Raw genomic sequence first — 23,185 nt, forward strand, 5'->3', positions numbered from 1 at the left:
ATATCCAGGCACTGAAAGTATAAGATGCCTCAGAGCATCAAACCAGGGTGCCTTGGATGGGCAAGCCAAGCTAGTGCTGATCTCACACCAAAACAAGCTGTAGACCTACCAAAAAAAAAGCCCCTCAAGGAGGCTGGCATGCAAAGGAGCATCTCACACTGCCTCTGCCAGTGGCTTCCAGGCACTGGAAAATACAGCTCTTCAGCATGCAGTTTCCACTGAGAAACCCAGAGCAGCACTCTGCTCTGCTTAAAGAAAATAACCAAGGAGAATTTCATTTATTTTTATTGGACTGGGATTGCTGAACAAAAAACCCTGCACTGATGCCTACCCCCTCATCTGGTTTTTGATCATTATGGGATAAGGAATTTAAAGGCAGGGGTGGGACTGGACCCAAAGAAGAATAACACGTTTCCACAGGGCTGGGGGTGCTACAGATCCCACCCCTTCTCCTACAACCAGCTGCAGTTGCCTTCTGTACCCCAAAAAAAACCAGCTTCTCACTCCAATAGTGACTGGCAAAACTGCCACAGCTGCATCAGCACAGCCCTCCAAATACTATTGAAAAGGCTGCAAAGCCTGTATTTCCATGCCTGAATAAATACCTACATTTATATTTTGGGCACCGAATAAAAGCCATTCAATTGCCAAGACTGAGTTCCCAGGAGACCCCACTGGATTCATCAATTTATCTAAAACCTCACCAGTTTCTCAGGTGCAGACCTTCTTGGAACCAAGAAACAGACACAGGTACAAGGCAAGTATGCCTTAGGAATCAAAAGCCAAAACCTCCTTCACTTGGTATTGCTCTGAAAGGCACCTCTGTGTCTCCCAGATGTCTTGGCTATCTCCATGTACCAGTGTCTAGCAAGCACAAATCAAAACCACTCTAAAAGATGCTTTATTTTCCAATCTAGCATTATCTCCTCACTGCATCTTAGATCTTAGCATGTAAGATCTAAAACTTACACGTACCACCGAGCCATATGAGGCTTGCACTTAGAGAATGGCAAAAAACCAAAATACTGCAAATGGAAAATGCAATTATGGAAGGCTGATTAATATTCCTGGCATACTATTTTAGCATCAGAATAAAGGCTTATTGTCTCTGGCTCTTTCATTGCCTTGAGAATAACATTTACCATATCTTCATCTTTCAGAAAGGAGCCAAACCCTGGGCCTGCTCCTAAGTCTCTATTAGCTGTACAAACTTTGCCCCTTCCTCGGGTTGAAAAACAGGCCAAAATAATGACTCGAGTGCTATAGAGCCCTGAGGCAGCTCATGCAGAAGAAATGCTTGCTATGCATTCCAGTGTAAAAACATCTAGTCAACACAGGAGGTATTGTTTCTGACACCTCAGAAGGGGAGGAAAAGACCTTGTTGAGACACTATGGCTTGAGACAGTGAGGCTGTGCTATGCCATGACCAGCTGAGCACAATGCACTTCATGGACAACACGCTGCACGTCCCCAAGGCAGGGGACTTTCTAAGGTGATAACTACACTGGAAAAGGCTGGAGCATGCCAATGAGATGCAATGGGGTGCCACAGCAGCGATGAGGAAACCCACCTCAGAAGTCACCAAGGTCACCCATATGCTGCTGTCCTTGCATGGGGGGTGGGGGAAATAGCTCCTGAGTTATTAGAAATTACTCTGTTTCTGGGGTTTTCATCCCCATGATACACCATTAGTCACTGCAGGATGAAAAACTCCATCCCAAGAACATCCTTGTTAGTAAGCTGCACTTCACTGCCACCCTAGATATCTGCAACCCACACCACTCTCAGTGGTGTTGAGCCTCACCACAGCCTACAGCCACTGACCAGTCTGGGCCGCCACTTAGGCACCACAAGGGAAATTAAGCAGTAAGTTCCCATTTTGACTTTGGGACCCAACATCCTAATGTCAATCTGCTGCCCTGAAATTTTGCCTTTTTTAACTCTAGACAGAGTCTTTGCTGCTCATGGTTGTGATGAGAGGCAGTTGCTCTATCCAGAGCAAGGGACTGCCAGTGCAGCACGACTCATGGCACAGCCAGTTCTCCTGCCTTGAACACCAGTCCCATGGACTTCCTTTCCCACACCCAAGCTCCTGTAATTAATTAACTGCTATGGCTGCAGAAATTCACTCTCATGACCTGCCACATCATACCGGCAGTCATGAATGTGTACATGCTCACCTTTGCTCACCCTTCCTAGAGGGTGATCATTCCTGAACTTAGATGGTACCAGCATCTAAATTCATCTTTTATATTTAGAAGGGACCAAGCTGGGCATTCAAGGACAGTTAACCATTTTGGTCCTTACCAACAATCTGGGACTGGCACAAATATAGAAGAAGTATCTTGCAGGTCTCCTGCCTTCCACCAACACTTCAGAAATGAGCCCTTGTGATAAACACTGAAGTACTTCTGCATCAGAGGAAAATATTTGCCTGTTTTTGTAATAACATTATGGAAGGGAGTGCAAAAATCCACATGGTGAATGGCACAACTGAGTCACCATCCTGAGCCATCCCTGTTCTAATCATGGGAGCAACCTCTCCAAAACTGAGAAGCACTTTATATTGAGACAATTATTGGGAGCAGCACTGCAGTTGTGCCAACAACAATATCCGTGGGAAGATGCCCCAATGGGGCAGGTTCAGTCCTGCCAAGACCATGAAGCATAGTGAAGACAACTCAGGCAAGGAAAGATCTGGTTTCCCGCATGCCTGCAAGCCATCACTCCCACAGACCATGCCTATCTCCCAGCTCCCAAAATTCAGACCCAGAAGAAAACATGTCCAAGCAAAAGGACTACAAAAGGCTAAAGCAAACACAAATCAAATTACAGCAATAGGGGAAATAGCAAACAGAGCCATTCCCGGTGAGCAGGGAAGCTCAGACTCATGTCAGAATGGAGCTGACACTTTCACTCATGACAAAGGAATATGGAGCAACCCAACTACTTGTTCCAGAAAGATCTTCAAGCAAGCATCTCCAAAAACCCTAAGGACATGAGTAACATGGCACCAAGCTAATGAACTCTGCTCCAGTTCTGCTGACAAACAGGGAGAGCAGGCTATCAGCACCCAGAGGTGAGATCATCCCCCCACACACAAAAAGGGAAAGTATCAGCAGTAGGAACCAGCTCCAACCCTCAGTGTGGGTCAACAGCTGCAAGATGTGTTTGACACACCCTTGAAAAACACATTGAGCTGATGTGCAGTGCTGCTGCACACAACTGTATGTGAATCTTAAAGGATTCTGTCCTGGTGGTCAGCACCAAAGGTCTAATTGTGTAATGAAATATCAGCCCTAAATCTGCATTTGCAAAAGCTCCATTTTTATCCCTTTAAACAAGAAAAACAACTAACCTTTTTTCCTTCACCTGTTTATCTACAAAAGCACATAAAAACAAACGCTTCTACTATTAAAAGCATCTTTCAGTTTCTCCAAGAAAAAATTAGTAGTTACTTCTAAGAAATGACAAACTGAAGCTTTGTCTTGGTTCAAGAACAGAGCAGAAGAAACCTCCAGAAATCAGAGCAACTCACCTTGCACACAGCAGCCTGCAAAATGGCATCGAAGCCGCCCTCTGGAGCATCTCTGTTGCGGGAAACCTTCTGTTTCTGGACTTCTTCATTGAAACGGTCGACTTTATCCGTCAGGGACAGGAGGTGGCGGAAACCAAAGGACGGGACACAACTGGGAAACAGCTTATAACTGTGGGAAGAACAGAGGAGTGGTCAGCTGTGAGGAACCACACCCGCAGCCAAGGACTGCAGAAGCTCCAAGCTCTACCAGGTTGGTCTCCAAAATTCTGTTCAGAGGGTTGCAATACTTTCACAATGCTTCATATTTTTGACCCTTCAATTTCTGGCTATTTTTCTGCAAAACCCTACACAGTAGAGCCCTTATTGTTTTGTTTCCCCTCAGGGACTTTCAAAAGCTGAAGTTTCCAGAGATCCCACCACGACTGAACATGTCTCTCCACGTACAATGTGAGTGGAGGCACTGAGCACCAGTCCACCCTGGGCCATGCAGCGCTGCAGTTTCAGCACTCATTAAGTGTTTTTTACTGGGAATCTGCAGCCAAGGGTGAGACCCAGTGATAAAGAGGCTGTGTTTTGGAAGGTCCCCCTCCCCAGCAGCCCAGGAGGGTCATGGGAGCCGTGTCCCACCCCTGCAGAACCAGTGGAATGGTGTCAAAGGGCAGGCGCATCACTGTCAAGAGCTACCTTTCCCCTCTTCTGCAGTACAGATTTTCAGTATCATCCAGTTTTCTTGTCAGTACAAGCCACCCTACACCTACTGCACACCACCAGGCATCTGGCAATTGACCAGTACGAGATGGGAAACACCAGTTCAAGCTTCCTCCCACTCTCACTGCAAGCTGGTGAGCAAACACCATCTCTGTTTCCCAGGGCGCCACTGGAGCAGAAAGGTAGGAGGGGCACCCTAAGGCAGAGAAATGTCTTGGCAGGCTACCAGGAAACCTTTTATTTTCCATACAAAACCATGAGAAGGCAGTTTTGGTGCTCACCTGCAGAGCCCAGCAGAGGAGCTCCTGTGGCATGGGAAATCAGTGAGTGTGTGCAGCAGAGAGGGATGGGAAGGGTTAAGAAGAAATGTGTTTTAAAAGGAGTTGGCCTGACACTAATTCATTCTTATCTTTAAACATATAACCCAGAGTACAATTAAAAGCTTCTGCTGACACATGACCCACTATGGGGTAAGTTGAAAGGAGCTTTTTACACACAGGAGTACTTAAATTTACCATCGCTGAGAATTCAAATCCCTCACAAGGGACTCCAGAGCAGGGATTTCTATCCACACAGCCATACACACACCTAACCATGGGGCAGATCTCATTGCCCTGGGCTTGGCTGGCAATTAGAGCCATTCCTTTTGATCCATGATCCATGTCCAGACTTGCATCGCACTCACACCCAGGCAAGGAGTCTGCCATGTCTGAAACCTCTGCACTGTAGGGTCTCAGCAGGCTGCTCTTAGCCCATCAGGATGGTGAGTCAGGAGCAGAGGTGATGAAGGAGACAAGGGAAACAGGGCTGCACCCCACCCAGACCTGCAAGTCAGTCATCACCACAAGGAAGAGGAGGGGAGAGCCTGGACCAGGGCCTAAAAGCACACACTGCAGCTCATGTTTACTTGCTTTTCTTAGATGCTGAATGGTTTGTTTTGACACCAGAAATAGCTGCAAACAAAACCACGCCTGACTACTGACCTGACTGCAGCAGTAACACATGGCAGCAGCCAGAGCCCCCACACAGAGCAGGCTGGGGAAGGAGATTCCAGCAGGGAGACAGCACCCCTGGTTTGGATAGAGACACATGGCAACTGGAAGGGAGCACCTACCAGATGAGCTGCTGTGGGAAATCCTTCCTAAATGTTTTCCCCAAGACCAGGTTGGTTTAAAGTAACCCACAGAAAGAAAAGCAACCATCTGAGTAAAGCCAAAGGAACAAGCAGGTAGCCTGATCATGGTGGGAAAAGCTGAGATGACAGCTCTGGATGTTCTCGATAAAAGGTCATTGGAAATCTTAGGTACACTTTGTTGCCAAGTTGTCCAGTTCCATCCTCTCCTTCTTTTGTACCCATCTCCTCCTGCATGTTTCACTTGGCAAAAGCCATGTCACTACAATTAAATCACACACCAGCCAAACAAATTTCCCAAGATTTCTCCAGCTGAAGCCTCTCCCCAGCTGGAGGGCAGGTGTCATAGACTGAGAATGAGAGATGAATGAGAGGATCCCTCGGAGGCTATGCCAAATTTCTAGGAGAAGCACTTAGAAGAGTCTGCTGTGCAAAGCCATTGTGGCAGAGACACCTTCCTGGCTCAGTGTGGTCACTTCTGCCTTGTGATTAAGGCAAGAATTTTCAGTGCTAAAATCCATTTGACTTTCCACTCTGGACAGAACTGGTGAAAAGAGAATACAGATAATTTTCGCCTGGTCAACAAGCAATGTGCAGTGAGATGCCAATGCTTGGTCAGTGCCAAGAGCTGGCCTAGAAACTCACAGCTGATGCAAGCTGTTTTTATCTACCTCTCAGAGCATACACAGAGTTGGCACCCTTGTATAAGGTGATCTTACAATGTAAGTATCCCCAAAATGGCTCAAATCAAAGGGTTTTCCTCATTGCCCTTACATGACTAGGAAGCACCCACTGATGGATGAGGTGAAAATAGGGACTATAAAGGTGTCAGTGGTGACACTCTCTCAGAAGGGCACTTGCTGCTGCATCCATCCCTCAGTTCCAACACCCAAACCCATCTGAGCCTGGGCATCCTTCCCTACATCCAATTTTGCTCTGGTATAATCCTCAATTCAATGGACTTGATTTCTAGTGGTTAAAAGGCAAACAAAAAGACTCTTGCAAAGACACAAGAAAGAAAAAAAAGGAAATAAAGGGACAAAGGCTCTGATACCACCACAAAGTAAACCACATAATTTGTGTCTTTTGTAACTGCCAGTTTGCTTTCCTTCTACAGCAATAAAGATGAAAAAACCTGCCTGCCACCTTAAAAACACTCTACAAAAACTCATTAATCAGCACTACTGGCCATCACAAATCTCAGTTCCTTCAAGCACTTTTGTTGAGAAGGATTTACATTGCCTTGGTCTCCTTATCTTTAAAATGTAGACAAAAAGCTTAATTGATTTACTCAAGGCCAAACTATGACTCAGAGCTAGGATCAGAAATCAGGAATTTCTGGCTCTGCCTCCTTTTCCTTAAAGGCTGTAAAAAAGCCTGCTATGTCTGCACCCTTTTCAGGTACTTAAAAATAGCTTCAGGCTCCCTGGTACAACAATTTCCCATGTCTAGATGCAGAGATCTCCCAACAGCTACAGCAAAATTAGAAGCTGTCCTATTTTGAATTGCTCAAGTATCACAGTGACAAAAGCCAGGGCTGAAGTGTGGTTCATTCCTTAAAGCAAAAAGGCAAACGAATACTGCAGCCAGGTTCTGTGCAAATACAGCCTTGCCCCTTCAGGGTGTACCCCCCACTTACCCAATGCAGGGATTGTTTTGGTATCTTGGTGCCGTGTAGGAGAAAGGAGAGATGTTTTTGTCCACGAAAGAGCCAAACCCCAGACGGAAATTGCTCGTGAGCTTTCGCATCTCTTCAGCCAGCTTGGTCCCCAGATTGCGGATATTATCCAGGTCGTCGTTCATGGACAGGGAAAGATCCATCAGGTAGTAGAGGTCCACAGGATAGTCCTCCACTTGCCTCACCTGAACTCGGAATGAGGTCCGGTCACCTGCACACACACAAAGGTTGGGCACAATGAAAAGAAAATTCCCAGCATGCATAAAAATCCAGATCGCACACTTTTTTTCCCCTCCTGCAGAGCAGAGAGATCATTTTTCAAAAGAAGAGGGTGAGGGCAATGAGCTTTTCCAAATACATTCCTTAGGAGACTAACAGGAAAACAGGTATTGACTTTGGGTCCTCTTAAGCTATGTAGTATACTGGCTGGCAAGAAAAAGACACGAAGCACATGTCTCTGTTTCAGCTCTTTGAAGGTATCAGAAAGGGTCTTTCCATCTCATTGGAGAGAACATGGGAAGGACACATGAAAAACACTGTTGCCCTGTGTGCAGTCCAGGGATGTTTTCCTCTAAAACAGGAAAGAAAAGCAGAGTGAACCTTAAATGGATATTTCATGGACTACTGAAACAGGGACCCTGCCCACACTTATTTGAGTACATTCTCAAAGTAAACCAGGAGCAGTCCAAGAAGTCCTGCACAAAAGAGAAGGAGGTAGAACAGGAGAAGGAAGAGGATCAGGAGAAAATAGCCAGCATGAGGTGAATTGAACACATTCTCTGAGCTGTGCAGGAAAGTCAAGGTGAAGCAGACACAGAAGAAACACCTTTGAAAAAGAGCTGCCTCCAAAAACGGAGCTGGAGAAATCAGGGCAAAAGGGAAGTGAAAAAGAAAGTTGTTAGGATCAGCCAGGGAAGTACTGAAGCAGAGGTGAAACTTCCTGAAATGAAGAACACAAAGGAAGGAGCTGATAGGGCTGAGTCACAGGCTGTGCAGATGTGAAGAGAAGCAGAGGAAAGCCTGTCCCTGACCTTCTCCTTTGCCACACCGGTTTCACTAGAGATGCTCTCTGGAAGGGGTGCCAGGGAAGGCCACCACAGGCAACACCAACACTTCAAAAAAGCAGAAGTGGCTTCAAAGTGAACTCAACTTCATACCAGATGGACCTTGGTGGAGCCAGACAGCAGGTGGCAAAAGTTTGCCTTTCACTGTGTTAATGGAGGAATCTAAATAAAACTGCAAACCCAACCTCCCAACCCAGGCTGGTTTGGAGATCCCATCTTCCCAGCTTCCATCTTAGCTCCTTCTCCAGTTCACTGGGGTCTCAGCCACAGCGAATTGGAACCTTTCAAAACCAAGGTCCCAGTCCTGCCCTCTCCCAGCCCTTTATGGGCAGGGCTGAACTTGGGGCAGTAGCAGATTCTGCAAAACACTTGTGGCTTCCCCTCTTCTTCCCCAGAAATGGAACTCACATGTTTTAGTATTGTGAAAACATTTCCCTAACTGCTTTATTGTTCTCCTCCTTGTGCACAGCAGCACAGCTGCTCCCACTTATTTCCAGCCCAACAAAAGCAACAGCATCCCAAAACTGCCATGCTGGCAATGCACAGCACAAGGGGCTCTGTAGCCTGCCTGGCAGAGCCCTGCCTGGCATCTGGGATCAGGCTGCACCAAGCTAGAGCTCCTCAAACACCACCTTCCTTCTCTTTCAGCATTTCCCTGCAATCTGCTACAGCCCCACCTGGAAAAGGCAGGACTGCTGGAGGCACCATGTGCAAACCATAGTGCCCAGCTGTAGGAAGCAAGAAGCTCATGCCACAAATATTCCTCCTTACTCTCCCCATCTTTCTTGTCCAGCAGGAGCAGGACACTCCCAACACAGGGCTGGGATGTGGAGCACGGCAGGTGCTCCACGTGGGCCTCACACTGTACCTGGCATGCATTTTGTGGGGGAACAAAGAAGAACATAACTCATGTAGCACCAGACCTGTTGGCACCGATTGCAGAGTAAATTACTTTGATTGTAAATTGACTTTAATTCAGTGCTGCAAAAATGTGTCTAAGTCTGGGAAAATTGTTTCCCATGCCCATGTTTTTCATTCCTACATATTTTCCCCACTGGAAAAGGGAATGTGTCCCCAGTATTTTGCAACATTTTCATTTCCAAAACAGTGTTTTTCCTGCCAGAAAGGGTATTTGGGATGCTGTGATCAAACACGCTTCTCTTAATAGTTACAAATTTATTAGTCCCTGAGAAACACCAAAACCAGCAGGATCCTGTGGCTGGCTCTTCTTTCATTCCTAACTGCACAAACCAACTATGTCAGAGAAAATATCGTTAATGTATGTAGATGTAAGTGCAAAAGAGCTTATCATTCTCTATGGACAGTATTATTCTCACACTTCTAGGGATAATCCAGCCCCCTCCTTCCTCATGTACTGTCGCCACCATCCTCTCCTTAAGGCTTTTACTGAAAAGTTTTATACTCAGAGCTTAATTCAGAAATTTTTCTTCAATACCATCATGCAGAGGCAGCGCAGAAACTGGAAAAATTGATTTTGGTCAATTTAAGAACATAAACTCGACAATCATGCTTATCCAGTTTATTCCTACTTGGTGAGGCTTATGGCTTGATGGGCAACACAGCTTGCATCTATTAATTTTTTAAGTCCTTTTACACTATTTCTATTTCATTTAACTAGGACACACTAGTTTATAGCTGGACTCAAGATTAAAGAGCAATATTATAAAAACGAAATGCTCAATCCAAAAGCTGCTCTGTAAGGACACAAATTAAAGACTTTTGGAGTTCAGCTGAGGACACGGATTTGGGGATGTGACTTTTGCCACAGGATGATGAGATCAAACTGCCTGTGTGGGAACAGCAAACAATTGACAATTCGCTCCGTTCTGCTTCTGCTTAGCAGTCTAAGAATAAAGGTTCACCATTGCCACAGACTGCCACATGAATTCATCTTTGAAATAGTACACCCCTCATGCCCAAAATTAAATCAACATTGTCTCCTTTTTGTCTTGGGTTCCCAGGGTGAAACCTGTTCTCCCAAGATCAAGGATTAATGGATAATTTAAACTGGGCCTGCTAATGCAAGGGTTTAGGAAGTCATCAGCCTGAAGGTGATGTGCTGCCCAACATCAAAAACAGAACAAAAATGCGAGATACTATAACAAACATCTAGGTTTGTCCCTCCTCCTGCAATGACTCCAATGCTCTGCAAGAGGAGCACAGGGAGAGGAGCTCACTGGCTCAGTGTGGGAATTGCTGCACGGCTCCTCAGGGTGATTCCTACAGCTCAGCCCCAACCTGGAGGGCTTCTCCATCACAAAGAACTGAGGATGGCCATGAGTGTGGTCCCCACAAGGGTGGGCAGAAGCAGCACACCAGCCCTGTGCAGCCCAAGGTTTCCAAGAGCACAGAGCCCAGGAGGCCACAGGGAGATGAATCCCCACACTCCACCACTGACTGGAGCAGATCGGATGGGCAAAACTGTCAGGGATTGGGAAAGCAGAATTTGCTGAGCACTGGGCATTGAGCGTGGAGGTGGATGTACAGGAGGTGAGATGTGAAAGCTGAGCCATCCCTTTCTGTCAGGAATGTCAAGGAACAGCAGTAATAACAGCTCCCTTTCGCTTCCCTTTTTTAACACAATATTCAGTGGCAGACGTTATGTACAGTCTGCTGACTATAGTGACTACAGTATCTACAGTGACTGCTCTCAGGTATCCGATTTTAAGATTTTGAAGTAAATTTTTTTAGATTTGAGGGTCTGACCAGCAACAGCTGAGGAAGTTAATTGAAAAACATGACAACTTCTAACTTACACAGCTAAAACAAAAACTCCTGCAGCTGCTGGTAGGCTCTGGGAGAGCACTGATAACATAAGCCCCAGCTCAAACCCCTGTTTTTCTTGGGCAAAGCATCAATATTTCCCTTTTCTGTATGCTCGTGAGGGCTGTCACAAAACTGTAAGCCTTAGAAACCCACACCAATCACTTAGAATGAATCAAGCTTTTATATTTGCTTCTTATCTTTGCAATAAAGAGCTTTCTTCCCTCTTCAGAAATGTCAGCTGCCAAATTGTTGCAAGAATTCTAAACCCACATTAAAGCCTCCCCCCACCATGCAAAAACTTTTGATAACAAGCATAGCTCAGACGAACCATTCCCTTCTAATTTTTAATTAAAAGGAAGAGACTGAAGAAAAGTGATGGCTCAGGAGAATGAAAGAGGGACCTGGCTACAGTCCAAGGCCTGAGTCACAAGTTCAAATCTCCATCTTCTGCCTTGATCCCATAACTCTTTTGCATACTGACAGAAAACAGATATGTGGGTTTGTTTCCAATTTATAGACGGAGCTGTCTCAGTTTAGAATCATGCCCTGTCAGCTTAGTGGAGGAACCAAAGTTATTTTAACTCCTTCTACACAGTGATTCCATTCTGAAGCTGAGCAGGTTCCTCTTAAACACATGCAAGTGTTAAGACCATTACTGGTAGCAGCTGTGCATGGGCTTTGACTGACTTTGCCCAACAGCACCATCCTCTCAAGAGGGACACATGCCCCAGCCCCAAACCTGTTTGTGACACATCACCAAAGTTCAAAGGTATGGAAGGGGCCAGCAGTCATCTGCTTTAGTGGGCTACAAGGCCACAAGCTACAACGTGCTCTTGGCATGTCCTGGACCCCTTTCTCTCTCCCTCCCCCATGCCCCACGGAGCTGCTGGGGACTCACCAGGACGAAGATTCAAGGCGACTTTCTGAGGTGTGATCTGCGTGACGTCCAGGTGGGTCTGGCCAGAGCCCTTGCTGCTCAGAGGGACGTTCTTTACCACACTGCTGCTGCTGCTGGGGTTCTCGATGGCCCCGGCACAGCCGTTTGTAATCAGGTTCTGCAGGAAGTCACACCGGGATGTGATGGACTTTGAGCTGCCGAAATCCTGGGTGGGGAAAGAAAGGACAAAAAGAAAGTGGAGGGCAATACATCAATCCCACAGCAGGGGCTTTGTTTTGACATGCTGGTATCTAACAGCTAGGTGATGACAAGGAGAAGCTGGTGTCCTCTGTGATGACTGTACTTGGAAGGAGTCTGCACTGAGCCTTGAGCCTTTCAAAAGGATCAACCAGAAAAGGAAATTCTGTGAGGATTTGAACACTGGATTTGCTCACAGCTTTCTGAAGCAGAAAGCTAAGCCTGTGTTTTCAGCACAGCCACAGCAGCAGCACCCGTTCCCAACCCTGGCCACAAGAGAGCAAAGCAAAGCACTTGGTTTGCTGCAGGGACAGCCCATTGCCATCACTTTTATTTTATGCACATGCATCATCTCAATGGAGCTTTGCAAAAGCTTGAAGAAAGGACAAGGAGGTGGCACTGAGGGAAGCAGGACAAACCCAGCAACCCAGAGAGGGCCAAGTAAGGATGTGAAGCTGAAGACTGGCTGGGTGTCTCCCTCTTTCCTGGGTGAGACACCATGTGTCCTCACACAAGCACTACGTGGAGAATAAAGGGATGTGAAAGAAACTTCATGGGAGCTGGTGAAAATGCAGTTTTTGCACGGGCAGTTAGGCACAGGCAGCAAGGTGCAGGCAGTGGCCCACTCCCAAATGATGGCCAGGAATCTCCCAACACCCATCCCAGAGCTCCAGCCCTTGCTGTGAGCCCTGTGCGTGGTGCACAAAGCAGCCTTGTGCAGGGCAGTGCTCAGGAACAGCCAGGAACACAATGCACCCTTTTGCAAAGAGCCTGTTTGTTAGAATGCCTTTTCTTTTCGTCCCCAAAAGTGCCAAAGGGAACAAGTCACATGCCCAAAACTTACTGATTTTCAACAGTCGATTCCTACTTATTTCTGCACCACAATAGAGACAACCCTCTTCAGCTCCAGGGCTGAGAGACTAAAATGACATGAAATAATTCAGAGAAGATGCTTGCAGCCATGCCAGCCCCTCCTTCAGCTGTTCAGCCAAAAACAGTGTGGGGCTGAATAAACCTCACTTATTGCTGACACTCCAGCATGGCAGAGGACAGGGGAGACATCAAGGAGAGAGAGGCTCCTGACAGATCCTCATGGGGTGATCTCCAGGGGTCTCTCAAGGACAAGCTTGGATACAGGGCCCTGGGACACAGACAGAGGCTTCCAGCTGCATTTTTCTCACTACAAGGTCCCAGTGCTATTTGAAAAATGAGAGATTTGCATTCCAGCATCCAGCAGCAGGATCCAGCCAAGAAACCAACAATGGCACATCAGATGGATACGAACACAAATTTCTTGGAACGTGTTGTGTAAACAGATGAATTTCCAAAAAAAAGGGGACTGGGACTATTTTAAATCATCTCCAGCATGACAAAATAAAAATAAGAATTCCTTATAAAACTGAAAACAACACCCAGCCTTTCAGAGCCACACATTTCAGGCAGCCTTGGAGAAAAGCTATCAGATGTGGTTTTACCTGAAATCAGCAAAAAGCTGGCATAGTCCAGGTGTTCTCCTGGGCCTATCCACCCAGCAGCAGGCACCCAGGGCTCTCCTACTCTCCCAGTATCCAGACCACAGTTCCTGGTGAACACCTCTGCCAGCTCATTTCTGCTGACACCTATTTAAAAGGACACTCAAAAAAGTGTTGCAAAATGCAATATAAACAGCCCAGGAGTACAGCTGGAAACTTGTAGTTACTCTCAAGTAGTTAATATTGGAGAGAAGCATACAAATGGGACAATATTTAGGGCTGCTTACGTAACTGCAGCTTCTTCAGGTGTTTCCAAGCCTTCCCAGGGTCTGCTCCCAAGACTCCAAAGGAAGTACAGGAGGTCAGGGGAAAGCCCCTACACAACTCTTAGGTCAGCAGTACCTTTGCTCTCCTGTCCCCAGGTCCCCCTTGCTTGATCCAGCTATTTTCTCTAAACTTTCTTCCAAAATGGGTCCAAACGATTTTCCAAGGGGCAGCAATTGCTAACCTGCAGCTGCAATCAAATCCAGCTATTTCCTTGGTCTGTGAAAAACCATATTGTCTGAGGTGGCAGAGAATACCCACCGTCAGGGGTGCAAATGCCTGGGGGGAGGGTGGTGCAGCTCAGCACCCAGGGGTGCAGGACTGACCCCTACTTCATCTTAATTTCTTACCCAGGCAGAGTAACACTGAGCAGGGCACTGACAGTAACACTGACAGTGGCCTTGGGGAAGTCCCAGCAATCACCACTGCACCCTGCAAACAAACATCCAAGCTGCACCCATAGGTCAAAATCCAAAGGCAAAACTGGGGCTACCAGCTACCATCCAACACTAGTGCAAGGTTTTCTGTGACAGAGAAAATCAAGGCTCATGGAGGGTTAGTGAAGGGAAAAAGGATAAGCACTGGGGAATAAAGGGCATTGCACAGGTCCAGACAGTTCATGAGAAACCACACCAAAAGCATCCCCACAGCAGCTCACACACAGCACGCTGGTTCAAACCCCAAATTCCCCCAACCAGAGAACACCCTGGGCTAAGTTAAGCAATTCAGAGCACCCACATATCTGCCAATCCTCTGCCTGCAGGCTTGCTTGGGCAAGAAATGCAGCAATGCCTCTCGCAAGGGGCAACCACCCCAAACTTTGCTTGGTGCCACAGAGGAGCACTCTGAAGATCCCCCAGCCCCTGTCAGTAACTCTGGCTGCTCCAGCCCCCGGGCACATCGTGGTCCAGCCTCGGTGCTAACAAGCTCACAAAGGCGAATGCACACAAAGACAGAATGAATGGAGACAATTACATGCTCATCAGTTTGACAGTTTTAAGACAAATTGCTTGGTTCATGCTATAAAAATGGAGAATAGCACTCACTGTACCTAATATCTAATTCCTGACTAGGCATGTCCCTACCATTCAGCCCATCTTGTTGTCTTTTGCTGAAGGTCTCAATCACTTCTTGCTTTAATCAATGTAGTTCTGCATTACTTCAGTCTGAAACATGCCTACTTTCTCCATTAAAAAAAACCCAAACCCTTGACATGTTCCCTTTAGGAACGTCCTTGATTTTCTTTCCTTATTCTCTAGGCATACATTTCTGAGATGGGAAAGGATGGGTAAAAGCACCTGCTGGAAAACAGAGGGTGCCACTGGTGAAATTTCACTTACTCGGAAAGGACACTTCAGTTTCGTTCATGTGTATCTCTGGTTTCCATGTACAAACATAAATTCATCCACATAGATAATGGACAAGTGAACACAGTTCATCCACCTAACAAATACATCTAACAAACCAGAGGAGCGTCTGCACACTGGTACACTGCTCCCCAAAGCAACAAGAAAGAAAACATAATGGTGAAATTTCCCCCCATACGGGGGAATGCTCTTTTAAAGAGCTTTGCCCCCTGCAACCGTGCCAGGATGGTTTATCACAATCACAGCCCCCACCTGTATACCACAGCTGCCCTGGCAGCTCAGAGGACAGCACTGAAGCCACTTCCAGCGCTCCCTGCTCTTCTCCAGTCCCACACATGGAAACCATGCTGCCACAGATACAGCAACCCCACAGGCCACTGTGCAGTTTCCAGTCAGAATATTTTAACAGCACCACATCAGCAATTTCTCATTATTTCCAGCTTCTCCTAGACCTTGCAGATTCCTCAGTTCCAGCACGGATGGAAAGGCTGCAGCAGTCTCCATCACCCCAAGAGTCATTTTCCCTCAGACAGCCCTGTTCCAAGGCATGCTCAGGTGAGGTGATGGTTAAGGCCACATAAGCACACCTCCTCTTCTAAGTGCCACTGAAATCACCACCTTTGAGGCCTGCCTTTCAAGGTATTCTTCCACCAGACAACAGAATCCATGTCTGCTCCCAAATTTCCAAGAGCCCATAGACTTGTGGTTAGCTCAGCAGTCCCTGGAGGCTCTGGGGCTGCTGCACGTCAGAGGCTGCTATCATCAGCTCATCCATTATCATCCCTTTGGATGGGAACAGAGATGCTGAACACAAACACAAGTGAAAAGAAGTCCAACCAAGCCAGGGGACGTGATGCACCCTGTACTAACAGGTGGCAGTCATGAAGTGAGAGCACCTTGACTGGTCTACTGTAAGATCTATCTGTACACATCCCCTTACCCTCACAATTCAAGGGACCTTAAACTTCCTGAGAAACTATTGGGATAGGCCTCCCAAAGAAACTGGTATGATGGCACCACCAAGTGATATTATTCCCCAAATATTTACCCAAAGGTAAATATATATACATATACAGGAAGACCAATTTAATTACATATATAACTATACAATGCAATTATATATATAACTTTACTTGATAAATATATATATAAACAACATAACAGACATCTCTAAATATACTATATACATTATATATAGAATTACACTACATGTACTGATAGACTTCTACTATATATATTTCCTGACAAAATTATTAATTTTTGCTTATAAAATCAGTAAAAGCTGGCCCAATTTGCCCCAAAGCCTGTAAAATAAATGCAAAGGGAGCACAGAATACACACAAATCAGCTGACTGACGTTCTACCATGACACAATTGCCATCTGTGGAATAACCCCAGTATTTACCCCTGATATTTAAAGAGCAGTAGAGCTATAAAATTTGACTGGCATATATGCACTCAGACAACATAGACAGCAAATGGCAGCAACTGGAAAAAGCTAAGGAAAACACATTAAGAGCTATTTAATAAATTTAATAAACCTGACTTAGCTGCAGCAGAGGGAGGGGGAATGAGGTGGTGAAATGACTATGAAAAGAAGGCAGATATTATAGAATTTATAATATTATTTTAAAGCTTTCTGAAGTTGAAAAACTCCAGGTATCTTTTTGAAATTCTATTATGTCACCTGATGATCTCAGCTAGAGCAAAGTAATTAAGTTTCAAACTATGCATTCTTTAAAAAAAAAAGGAAAACAAACAAAAAAAAAACTAACCAAAAACTACAGAAGTAAAACAAGAACTTGCTAAGTTTTAGCATGTAGCATGTAATAGGAACAGCCGCTTTTAAACACGTAACTCTTGGCACAAAACACCTTGAACTGTATGTTTTTAAATAGCTGCTGCTGGCTAAAGGTCAGGAAGTATTACAGGACTTCCCTGTAAACACCTATCTTCCTCCTTGGCCCCTCCATTCCAGTCAGGAATTTTCTTTGTTTTTTTTTTTTTTTTTTTGTTACTATTGTGTTTGCATTATAAGAGTCAGGCTGCCAGTCCTATTAGTACAATTAGTGGTCACAGTGACCACCAGATAAACATTTCCTCTAGCAGCATTTTGCAGAAAGTTGTCTTTTGATGCCAAATAAGAAAAAAACCAAGAAAAAAAGCACTAGTTATTGGGTACCCATATCTCAATAGCCAGTGTTCCTGGATCCAATCTCACCACCACAGATTAGCTGGCTGGAAGAGGAGCTCTTACAGCTGTTTACAAGATGTCTCAGAAGCAAGATCTATTGCTTTACCCTTTCCCTTCTGTGCACCAATTGCCTTGCTGGAAAAAAACAGCCCACGAAAGCTATTATGCTGTCAGGCAGTGTGGTGTTTGTAGCATTACAGGGTTTTCCCTGGAGAGCTGCAACTGTGCTTGCCAGTGAAAAATCCAGTGAAACAGACCTGGAGAGCCTGGGTCATCCCCCAGGAGCCAGCAAAAACAGAGGGATTGGAAGCCACCTTCACCCCACATCCATCTTCATCCCCAGCCCCATCCTCTGCCCTGGAGCTGGCAGTTGCCCCAGGCAGGTCTGGCAGGAGGAGGGATGGAACAGCAGAGGGGACAGAGCCTGCACCCTCAGCTCAGCAATATCAGCTGCAGCTGGAAGGCGAATTGAGTGCACAAAAGGGGCAGAGATGCCACACTAGAGGAATAAGGGTCTGCAGGGAACAGAACAGCATCACCACTGGCCATGCCAATTGAAGTCCACGATCATCCACTGCTCTGGGGTTCTCACATCCCAAAAACTGGTTCCTGACACAGCAGCTGTGCCAGCCTGTTTTTCAGATTTTTCCATGCATCTGCAAGAATCCATACTTCTCTCCTGAACACCTAGGACAGGCACTAAGCAGGCAATTGCTTTCTATGCATCAAACATTATTAGGTCTTTCACACACCTTGTTCTCTAGAAGTTGTAGCTCTACTTGATAGACATATACTGGATTATATATACAGATGTAAACTCATGAGCAGCCCCTAGGGAGCAGGGGGAGGTATTTTCAATTCCTCACAAACAAGGAGGCACAACTGAATTATGGTGAGCAGCTCCAGCATCAACACAAGGATGCATTTTCCCTCTGAAGTGCTCAGTTACTCATGGCACCGATGCCAGAAGCACGGGTCACCTACCCAAATGACACAATAGATTCAGACAGGAGAATTATCTTTGTTACAGACAAAGAGCCCATACCAGGCCACATGACAAGGGACACGTAGCAGGACACTAGACAGGGGCTTGGAGCTTTTTAGGGAGAAAGCTTTGGAGCAAGGCTCCCTGCAATACAGGGACCCAGCATCCAGAGAAAACAAGAAGGTAATTGAAGGGACAAAAGGACTGAAGGAACAGTGCTGCTCTGTTGAGGGTGTGTGGGGGCCAGTGGGGTCAAAGACTTATTTCCTATGATGTCAAAGAGCTGAGGAGTCACATATACCCAAAATACACTTGGCATGGAGCATCCTGTGCCCTCACTCACCCCTTGTGGCACGAGTCAGGAATAGGCAAGGTGAGAGAAGAGCTCCCTTCCAGCACTACACAAAGCATGAAAGACAAATGAGGTGCGCCCACCTACCTCCTTGGAGCACCAGGCACACTTGGGATGGATGAGGAGACACTCTTCACAGGACGTGGCGCTTCCACTGGTGCACAGATTGAGACCTTCAGCAAGAGAGAACAGGATGGGCTGAATGGTTATTCCATTCCAAAACAGCGCTTAGGGGGATTCTGAGACATTCTTAATGCTAAATACACTGTAAATTCAAACAAGAGCAAATAATCCCCCAGGAGCCTAAAAGGCAGGAGAAGCTGTAAATCTCTCTTCACCTGTAAGGAGGTCTTGTTTTCTTTTCCCTCCCTAAAGTAATAAAAAGGACAGAAACTTGCTTTGGGATGCTGAGAACCTCTAAAATACGACTGAATCTGGTGAATTTTCTTTACTCTTTTTCAATGGTGTCTGGTTAATCAGAGTCCAGCTACTCATCTGCCTAATCAAATACACCCATTGCTATTGGCAGAAATCAGTAACTGTTTGACCAGTCTGCAACATGGAGCTGGCTGTCCAAAAGCCCCTGAAATGCTGACTTTTAAAGTCACATCTTTAGGCATATCTTCTCATTTTTTCTAACTGAATATATGGGGGGAGCCCTCTCCCCATCATTTTCATATTAAAGCACTCTTGAAACATACTCATCTCCCCTTCCCACACAGGTGATTCTCACAGTGGGCTCATGTTGCAGTAAACTACTTTTATGTTACTACAAGAGACATTTCCACAGGATATCCAGGTTAAGCCTTGCAGTGTGTTTGCACCGGGACATGTCCAAGGCAGCAGAGGTGGAAGACTCTGAGGGCTCTCCCTGCCTGTGATTCCAGCAGAGGCATCAGCCAGGCTGACACTCTTTGCTCCTGGATTGCTGGTGTCTGGCAGCACAAGGGGTCCCAAGCAGGTTTCCCTTAAAAAATCCAGAACTTAATGCTTTGGGCTTTAAAAATGAAGTGGAACCACACAAGTAAAGCTGAAGTAGACATCAATGGTATGGGCTTTGAATGCAGCAGCTTGTTCAAGCATGCCTGTGGCTATGAATGTGCCCTTCGATACCACTGATGGCCCAGCTCCCCCGGGTGCAGCTATTAACTTCCACTGTCAATAAATGATTAAAGAAATCTTCAACTGAGCTTTCAGCACAGAGGCTGCACACTCCAAATGAAATGCCTCAGGCTTGAACTCCCAGTCTGCTATTTTTTCCAACCCAAATGTCAATAAAAGCATTGTCAAGCCTCTATTTTCAGCCAGTTGCATCTGCAGATACCAGCGCACCATGCTGCTACTGGGTGTAATCTGCCGATTCTGCAGATTCCCAATGGCTACTGAAGAGTCCCATGAAGTCTTCTCCTGACCCAAGAACTTTCTGCCATGAGAGCTTTGGAAGAAGGATATTTGTTGTGTCTCGTGTGAATATTGCACCAAGAAATGGAAAGCAGTGGCTGCCTGGGTCACTCCCATAAGGGGCTGAGCTGTGACCACAGGAAGTAGTGAATCAAGCTGGACAGCTGGAGGAAAACCTAGCGTGCCCTGGACTGAAAACAAAAAGAGGATAAGTAGGTCCTGTCAGTCATTCTCAGTCATGGCAGAGGCCTGACCGTGCCAGAGCCCTGCACTGACGGGTCTCTGCTGCCCGCAAGGTGGTTAACTCTAACCCTAGAGAGACAAGCCCTGCACTCTCTCTATGGCTCTCATTCAAACAGGCTCCTTGGGCTCATTCATACCAAACAAGAGCCTTCTTAAGAGTGTGGGGTTTTTTTTTTTCCTTCTGGCTGTTACCACATCCCCAGGCATTTCTTTCCTTGTTCACATTCAGAAGTTATATTCCAGCTCCTGGACACTACAAGAGCTCAAAACATAAATAAGCAGTATAAAGCAAAATGTAACTTGTTTAACTGAGATAGCAATTAACACTTGCATTTGCAAACCCTACAACGTGGCCCAAAGCCTCTCCTTGAGAGCTGCTCTGGCAGCTGTGCACAGGGTAACACAGCAAAAGTAATGGGCTTTATATAGCAAATACTTGCATTCATCCCCTGGCTACCCGGGCCTGGCTCTCCCACAGCTTCACTTGCCCATCCACATGGAAATATTTACCTCCATTCCCGACTGCTGGATTTTTGAGTTTACTTAGTCACAATAACAGCTGAATGAAAACCAAGGTCTCCTTCCACTGCACGCCATAACCAAAGCAGCCCACGCTCCTGTGGCCAGCCATGGGGTGACATTCCTCACGGTGGCAGCTTTTGAAGTTTCCAAGTATGCTTTTCTTTCCACTCTGCAGCAACACTAAACCATTTCCAGCATTGTTGTGAAAACAGCTTTGTGAAGCCCTCCAATTTTAGACTGAAACCTGAGCTTTTTGAGTTGGAATAGAAACACGCAGGATTTTCCAGATGCAAGTCTTTGCTGTGCTTGATTCAGTGCAGTCTTTCCTGAATCAGGCAGAGCAAGGACCTGATGATGCCCATGCCAGTTCAGATCCTTGCAGATGCTGGGCCAAGTGATACATGTAGTGAAATCACTCCTGAAAAATCAACTAAACTTCTTATAATGGGGAAAATTCCATCCAGGATTTAGCTGGGATTACTCTGGAGGTAAATAATCCACTCCTTGGATTGCTGATCTGCACAGCCCACATAGAATCCTTCATACTGATGCCACTGAGTCCTAAACCCTGCACCCTATTCATTTTGCACAGTAGTGTCCAGCAAGCACAAAGAACATCTCCAAATGACATCCTTCCCTCGGACTGAGCTGCAGGAGAGCCCAGACAAGTAGAAGAAAACAGTGTATCACACTAGACAGCAGAGATTTTAATACACCAAACTACAGATGTAGAGCAAGATAGGAAACTGATGAAAGGTACTCAGCAAATTTACTCATAAAGATGCTCCAGGCAATCAGACTTCATTTTAAACCTGTTCTGCAAGAAATCCTAGTTTGGGCAGCTCCTCAAAAGGAGGTGAATGTACTGGCTTGCTTAGGGAAGATGGGGGGGGGGGGGGGGGGGGGAAGTGATGCACTTTATGCATCTCAGCATGAAAAAGAAGCATTTTATCTGTGCTTGAAATAAGCATTCTAAGAGACCTGAGATGGTCTGGGGCAATACTGAACCATCAATTTCATGGATCAGGCACACACAAAAAAATAAAGTTAAAAAAACCTCTTCTGAGCTTTTGAAGTCATATACCACAGCACTCTGCAAGATGAACCTCTTCTTAAGATTACTCATTAAAATATCAAGCACTGAGAGTATGTACTAGAATGGTGGACTTAGGCATTTTGTGGGCTTCCTTCTTGTAAAAAACTTTCCCCAAGCGTTCAGAGAGGAGGGAAACCCAATTTCCAGTTCTGCTGGAGCAAAGTTACAAACTGCACTGCAGTTCACGTGTATGTGGAAACAGAGAGCATCCCCACGGGGGACAGGGACCTCTCTCTACAAGGACCTCTCTCTCTCTGGGTACCAGCAGACGGGGGGGGCGGTACAAGGCGCAAGTGAGGAACGCTACAAGGTGCGAGCCTGCAGACCGGACCCCGGCAGAGCGACAGCCCGTGCGTGCCTTTCTGCTGCTGCTGCTCATCGCATCGATTAACACACAGCGCTCGGGCAAACATCCCGGGGAAGTGCTTATCCATTAGGAACACATACAGAGCGAGGTGCATAAATAGCAGTTCGGTGCTTTTTAAGGCGAAGGTGTAACACCCCGCGGATGCGGCCCCTGCCTCGCAGCGCGGTTCCCGGGGAGGGGGCCGGGGCCGGCGGGGATGCGCGGAGAGCCCTGGCCAGCCCCAGGTACGGGGACAGCGGGGACAGCGGGGACAGCGGGGACAGCGGGGACAGCGGGGACAGCGGGGACAGCGGGGACCCGCGTCCCGCCGGCTACGGGCGCACGGCAAAGCGAGCGCCTGGGGGAAGTCCCGGGAAGCGGGGCGAGAGGAGGAGAGAACACAGACGGTAACAGAGAGCACCGAGGCGGGTCTGGGGGACATGCCGCCTTCCGGAGCGGCGTTCGCAGGGCCCGGGGCGGCGGGAGCGGAGCGGCCCTTACCTCTGCCGGGCTGCAGCGGGGCTGCCAGGAGGAGGAGGCGCAGGAGGAGGAGCGGGGGGGGCCGGCGGGCGGCGGCGGGGGCCGGCAGCCCCCCTCGGCGGGGCATGGTGCGGCGGCCGGGACGGCCGGGCTGCCCTTCCCGGCCGGGCCCTCCCCGCCGCCTTTTGTGCGGCCGCGGCGGCGGCGGCGGCGGGAGGAGGAGGAGGAGGAGGGGGCGGCGCCGCGGAGCTGCCCGGGGGCGGTGGGACGGGACGGGACGGGACGGGACGGGATGGGACGTTGTGCGGTTCCCCCTGTCCGTGTGCCTCTCCCTGTGTCCGTGCGTGTGTCTGTCCCGCTC

The 23,185-nt window shown here is 47.1% G+C and overlaps 1 protein-coding gene across 1 annotated transcript in view; it reads right to left on the minus strand.

Moving 5' to 3' along the window:
• The window catches only part of ITGB5 (integrin subunit beta 5), a 56,197-nt gene extending 33,246 nt beyond the window's left edge, over positions 1 to 22,951 (minus strand). The window contains exons 1-5 of the mRNA XM_062498101.1: positions 22,846 to 22,951; positions 18,824 to 18,909; positions 11,806 to 12,010; positions 7,018 to 7,267; positions 3,539 to 3,707 (exon numbers count right to left, since the gene is read on the minus strand). Coding sequence (XP_062354085.1) covers positions 3,539 to 3,707; positions 7,018 to 7,267; positions 11,806 to 12,010; positions 18,824 to 18,909; positions 22,846 to 22,951 — 816 coding nt within the window. The remainder of the gene's footprint in view (positions 1 to 3,538; positions 3,708 to 7,017; positions 7,268 to 11,805; positions 12,011 to 18,823; positions 18,910 to 22,845) is intronic.
• Between the last annotated feature and the right edge of the window lie 234 nt (positions 22,952 to 23,185).

The sequence above is a fragment of the Cinclus cinclus genome, chromosome 9 (assembly GCF_963662255.1).
Source record: "Cinclus cinclus chromosome 9, bCinCin1.1, whole genome shotgun sequence".
Classification (NCBI taxonomy): domain Eukaryota; kingdom Metazoa; phylum Chordata; class Aves; order Passeriformes; family Cinclidae; genus Cinclus; species Cinclus cinclus.